This window comes from Geospiza fortis, unplaced genomic scaffold (genome assembly GCF_000277835.1).
Source record: "Geospiza fortis unplaced genomic scaffold, GeoFor_1.0 scaffold130, whole genome shotgun sequence".
Classification (NCBI taxonomy): Eukaryota; Metazoa; Chordata; class Aves; order Passeriformes; family Thraupidae; genus Geospiza; species Geospiza fortis.
Window position 1 is genome coordinate 2,404,838 of NW_005054300.1, and position 5,808 is coordinate 2,410,645.

Consider the following 5,808-nt stretch of genomic DNA (forward strand, 5'->3'; position numbering starts at 1 on the left):
TCTTTCCCTTCTTGGGGAATACAAAGCTTTTCCTTCCCTCTTTACTTATGGCACACATTTCTCTGACAGGAATGCTTCACATATGTCCTGAAGGGACATATAGCTGTGAGTGCTGCCATCTTCCCAAATGGAACCAAAGGTGAGTTGGTGAGTTGGAATGTTTTGACCTCTTTTGAAGAACCATTAAATGGTCTGAGAACAGCATTATGATTGACAGGTCTAGGCAGATCAGGCAGATGTTGATATAACTGTTTGTTTCCATCACAAGACTTTGGATTCTGGATTACTGATGCTTTCTGTCTCAGCATCAGCCAGTGCTGAAAATTCTGAGGTAGGCAGTCTGAAGGATTTTCTAAGTGCTCTGTTTCTAGGGTGATAGCGACTTTCATCACTCAGTGGTGCTCTAACACATGTGCTTGGAAGTTGTCTTTATTCTTTACTAATGGCCTTATCAAAGTGAGAGGTCACTCTCCAGCTTCACAAGGACTGGCTAATTCTCTTCCAATTACTGTGGAATCTCTTGTATCAGTGGGAAAATACATGGGAATATGACACACAAAGGAGATGGTTTTATTTTGTGCAGGAGAAGTTGTGACATATCATCCACCTCTGGCGAATTTGTTACAGAGTTATTTTCTCCCTGGTCATACCTTATACAAAACCAGCTCTTTTTAGAGATTTCTTCAGTTTGCAATCTTGGGTAGGCAAGTTAAAAGCAGCTGCACAGTGCTATGAAAAACCCAAACTGAAATTGAAAAGGGTATCTGAACTTGGATACATGGGCTTGGTGTTCACATGCAGGCAACAGAAATTCTGTGCCCCTTGGTTGAAACTGTGTGAAATGAGTGGCCTTCCAGGCAAAAAAGCCTGGCTGATTAGTCCACCAAATGCAATTGGCAGGTCTCCTATTTTCAGTTCAATAAGTGTGGCTCCTTTTAAGACCACTACTGAATTCTCTGTGGGACTTTTAACTATTAGATTCTTTCCTGAAAATGTCAGTAGAACAAGCAGCAGTGCAATGCTTCTGTTACAACCATCTCTTGAAGACCTGTGTAATGGAAGAGAGAAGGGCTCTTCAGCTGAGAAAGGGATTGAATGTCAGAATTGCCAAATCTGCCCTGTAACTTCTAGCCATCCAATGACTTGCTTTTTTTTGTAGGTGATCAGGCTTTTGAGGGGGTGGTGGTAGGTTTTTTTTGTTTGGGATTTTTGGTTTTTTATGTTTTCTAGGTTTGAACCTTCAGCATGATTCTCAGTGTCTCTGAAGGAGCCTGACTTGATTGAATTCTTTCTCCTTGTCTGTCTGCAGGTCACCTTCTAGACTCCTTTGCCCGCTCTGCCTTGTGGGACTGTGGCCTGGATTACCTGCACGGGACAGGACATGGAGTTGGCTCTTTCCTAAATGTGCACGAGGGTCCTTGTGGCATTAGCTACAAAACCTTTGCAGATGAGCCCTTGGAGGCTGGCATGATTGTCTCTGATGGTATTTAGCACTGATGATTCTCTCTGGTCACTGGGGAGGGACCAAGCTCCTCAAGATGCAGAGGGAATAAATGTGACTGATGTAAAGGAAAGGCTGGATCAAAAGCTCTGGGCCTGCCTCCTCAGCTTGCTGTTTTAGTTGTCATTTAAGCTCTCCAGGTAAAGACCCTCTCATTAGCTTCACTTCCATGAAGCACCTTTGCAGTGGGTGCTGCAGGACTGCTTCCTGCTCTCTACAGCACAAGCCTTGGAAGAGCTGTGCTGACCAGCTGGCTCTGGCATACTCTGGAAGAGCTGGCTGCAGTGCAAGGTGGACACCAAGCTTTCAGGAGCTAAGCCTGTCTTTGCTATGGGCTATTTGAGGCAGCTGTTAAATCTTTGCATGCCTTATTCTTCCAGTAGTAAATTAACAGCCTGCTGGGGTTTGCTGAGAGACTTAGATTCCTTCAGGGCTGCAAAGTCCTCTCAGGAAGTCAGGGAAACAGTCTCTAAAAGAGTGTTTTGAGGAAGGGGTTACCTGCTTATGAAGACATTAATATTTTCAGAGTTTTTGGTATTTGAACACAAGTATTCTGTGCTCTCTTGAATTCCAAGGAGATTCTGAAGCTTGAGGGCTGTCTGTCTTGTTTCTTCTCTCTTTGAGAACTTCTGCTGTCACCTTGCTCGGGGCTTCTGTGCTGATTTAGTAGCGTCAGAAATTTGCCTCTGTGGTTGCGTGATGTCAAGATTGCTTAGTGACTCAGTGGACTAGAGACATAGAGGGGAAGTTTGGCCATAGGGAATAAGTACTTGCAGAGTGCAGCAATGTGGCTTAGTTAATTACTGTCTGTTTCTGCAGAGCCTGGCTATTATGAAGATGGGTCCTTTGGGATCCGAATAGAAAACGTTGTCCTCGTCATCCCTGCTGAAACCAAGGTGAATGACCTGCTCACAATGCACCTTTCTCCATGACTTGCTGCTTATAAAACTTAAAGTACTGGAACTTGATGTGAGACCATGCTGCAGACAGTTAAATCCTGCTCAAGATTCCTGGTCTCCAAAACCCCTTATTGATTGGAACACTGGTTCTAAATCTCCCTTGATAATGGGAGCACAAAAGACAGTTTTGCTTCTGCAGAGTTTTCATGGGTTGAAATGTGTGTCTGAGAGTTGTTTCAAATTATTTTCTCTCTCTGTGTTAAAGCAACTTTATTCAGTCCCTTGGAGTCATTGCTATAGAACTGGTTGATCTCAAGTTGGGATTTTCCTCTGTGGTAGAGAGCCATCAGTGGCAGTAGAAACAAAACTACAGGCAGATTTTGACATTATAGTTGCCAGTCTGGCTGCGTTATGCTTTTAGAAATACCAGACTGAAAATGATCTTGTAGTCATCAAGCTGAAGTCCTGTACAATTTTCACCTTTAGAAAGGAACCGTTGAAAGAAGTAACTAAGGTTTATATCAAGATTCTTTGCTTGAGCTGTAAGAAAAATGCTTTAAGTTGCTACCCTCTCATCTGAATGTTACCTTGGTTATTCTGTAGTGATGACATAACCAAGGAGTAAGTGTGATCAGGGTGGAGCTGTTTCTAAAATTGTACAATCTCTGTCTTTCTGCTGCAGTACAATTTCAAAAACAGAGGCAGCCTGACCTTTGAACCCTTAACCCTGGTTCCAATCCAGACAAAAATGATTGATGTTAATTTGCTGACAGAAAAGGAGGTAAGTAAAACAGGTTTGCATTGCCTTCTTTGCACTAGAACCAGCTTATTTTGTTCTGTTTGCTAGAACCACTGGCCATTGTTCTATTTCATAGATCTAGAGAGCAATCCTGAGCACTCTGACTTATTTTTAAGCTTGACCCACTTTGAAGTGAGGGGGTGAACTAAACCAGCTTTTCAGACATCCTTCCAATCTACGTTATATGATAAAGACAGTGAGGATCCCACCAATTATGTTGTTTGGGTAGCTCCCTTAATATGATACTTGCTGCTATCATCTCTTTTCCTACTCTTGCCTTGATTTGCTTCTGGCAGATGTCTGTCTTACCATGCTGTCTCCCCAAGGACAACAGTGATGACTGTCCTGTCTCATTGTCTGCATCTGCTTGTGACCAGTCCCATTCAGGCACACCCCACTGCTCAGTACACATGAGCTCTGAGCAGCCTTCTCTGATACCTGCTCAGCAGCATTTATTTCCTGAACAGCTTCATACTCTAAGCTTTCTGTTTAAGTCTCCCACTACCTTCTCCATGGCATATTTCATCCTAGTTTTCTACTATACTCATTTTACCTCAGTACATCCTCCTTTTTGGAATGATAACCCTGTTTTGCATTTCCATTTGCTGAATAGGATTGCGAAAGGTACCAAGATCTGCCCTAGGGTTACCTGTTCAGATCAATAGGGCAGCTTGTGCCTCAGGAGTGCATTGTCCAGTCACAATTTTGCAGAGCTATTTATTAAGCTGTGCCAAGGTAGCTATTCAGACTTGCTGGAGGCAGTGATTTGCAGAGACTTGTCAGCTGAATTGACCCTTGGCTCCTCTGAAAACCCAGGATGAATTCCTTCAGTTCCTGCCCTCATCAAACGGACAAGTCACTTCCATATAATAGAGATCTGTCTCTTCAGTGCAGGATCCCAGCCCAGCCTAACAGCTCAGACCCAAAGAGCACAAGGGCCTACAAATGTTTTTGGCTGTCCATAACTTGTAAGTCACGAACTCTCCTGTGTGTTCATGCTGAATGTCCTGCCCCTCCCTTTCTGCAGTGTAACTGGGTGAACGAGTACCACCAGAAGTGCAGGGAAGTGGTGGGAGCAGAGCTGGAGAGGCAAGGCCGGCACGAGGCTCTGCGCTGGCTGCTCCGGGAGACGGAGCCTCTGGCCCCAGTGCAGTAGCACCAGCACTGGTGTGCAGAGCATCACGACAGCTCCATGTTCACCTGCGTCTTCCTGGAGCCCGGCACTGCTGGGAGGATGTTCTTCAATGAGTATTTGGAAATCAGGAAGGGATTTTGTGTAGTGTTTCTTTCCCCACAGCACGTGCGGGTAATGTGGGGCTGAGGAGAGTAACTGTCTGAATAAGTGTTTTGGGGGGGGAGGGGTTGAGCATAGAAAACAAACAAGCACGTTGCCTTTGAAACAGAGGTCTTATTTCAATAATGGTTCTAAGAGGCAATACTGGAATATTTTATACTGTCTGGTTTTTCACTGTGAAAACTCAGTATTTTTGCATACTTGGGTTCCAGTTGCTAAGATGTTACCCACACAGCAGGACTGATTACTGAATAAAAGATTCCAATCCTCTGTTTGCTCCATCTGTCTTCTCTTGCCGTCAGTGATGTGTTGGTTTTGGCAACTTGAAGAAGGACGGGAACTTCATCTTTCCACCCTTATGTGTGCATCTAACTCAGGCAGGGAACAAATATGTTTAGGACTGCCTGGTGCCAGGCGCTGGGAAGAGGTTATGGAGAGAGCTGGCAGGAGCAGTCAGTTCTGCTTTGTGACAAGTCCTGGAAGGATACAGAAACACTCTGCAGAAGAGGTTTGTGTGTGTAGAGTGCCCGGGCCAGTACTGCTGTCTATTGTTATGTCTTGTATAGCCCGTGGCAGTGCAGGATGCGTGGGCAGTATCATGGAATTGCAGCTCTTCCTGGACACAAAGCAATTAGTAAGTTAAAATAAATAAATCTGCCCACAATGGACGAAGGACGAGCTCCGCGGCGGGGGCAGCGCGGCCGGGCCGGGCGCAGCGACACCTGGTGGCCGAGCGGGGAAGTGCGGGCTGAGCGGTTTCTCGGGCACTGCCGCGCTCACTGCAAGTGTTCGATCAAAACTGCAGTTTTGATCAGTATCAGATAATAAAGGAGCAATCGGGAACAGCAAAACGAATTCCTGATCTTTCAAAGAAATTTTCTGAGCAAATGGAAATGTTTGTGTACATAGTCTTGCCCCCCGCCCCCAGCTGTTTTTTTTCCAAGGAGGTGATAAAGCAGAGGTGCAATAAGTGCTTTAAAAGGTCAATATCACCCCCCAGCCACTGCAGCCAGGTACATGTATTTAAACAGTCAAGTAGTTTCTCACCACCCGCTGGAAGCAGCAGCTTTCAGCTCAGCTGTGTCTGCGGAAGCCCAGCTCACACCGCAACCACTCCCAGGTGTGTCCCGAGTATGAGCTGCTGCTTAAAACAGAACGGGCAAAACCTTTCTGCCGAAGGAGCCTGTTACCCCTGTGGGTACGGGGTCAAAGGACAAGGGAGGGATCTCCGCACAGGCTGTGCTGTGACACGGCGGGTCTTTCCCAGGAAAATCCCTGTGCTCAGTGGGATTGAGCCCGGGCCGCCGGCAGCCCG

At 45.8% G+C, this 5,808-nt stretch overlaps 1 protein-coding gene across 1 annotated transcript in view; it reads left to right on the forward strand.

The window, feature by feature from the left end:
• The window catches only part of XPNPEP1 (X-prolyl aminopeptidase 1), a 31,169-nt gene extending 26,406 nt beyond the window's left edge, over positions 1 to 4,763 (forward strand). Inside the window, exons 17-21 of the mRNA XM_005416384.2 lie at positions 70 to 139; positions 1,310 to 1,483; positions 2,321 to 2,397; positions 3,083 to 3,181; positions 4,227 to 4,763. Coding sequence (XP_005416441.1) covers positions 70 to 139; positions 1,310 to 1,483; positions 2,321 to 2,397; positions 3,083 to 3,181; positions 4,227 to 4,355 — 549 coding nt within the window. The 3' untranslated portion in view covers positions 4,356 to 4,763. The remainder of the gene's footprint in view (positions 1 to 69; positions 140 to 1,309; positions 1,484 to 2,320; positions 2,398 to 3,082; positions 3,182 to 4,226) is intronic.
• Positions 4,764 to 5,808: the final 1,045 nt, after the last annotated feature.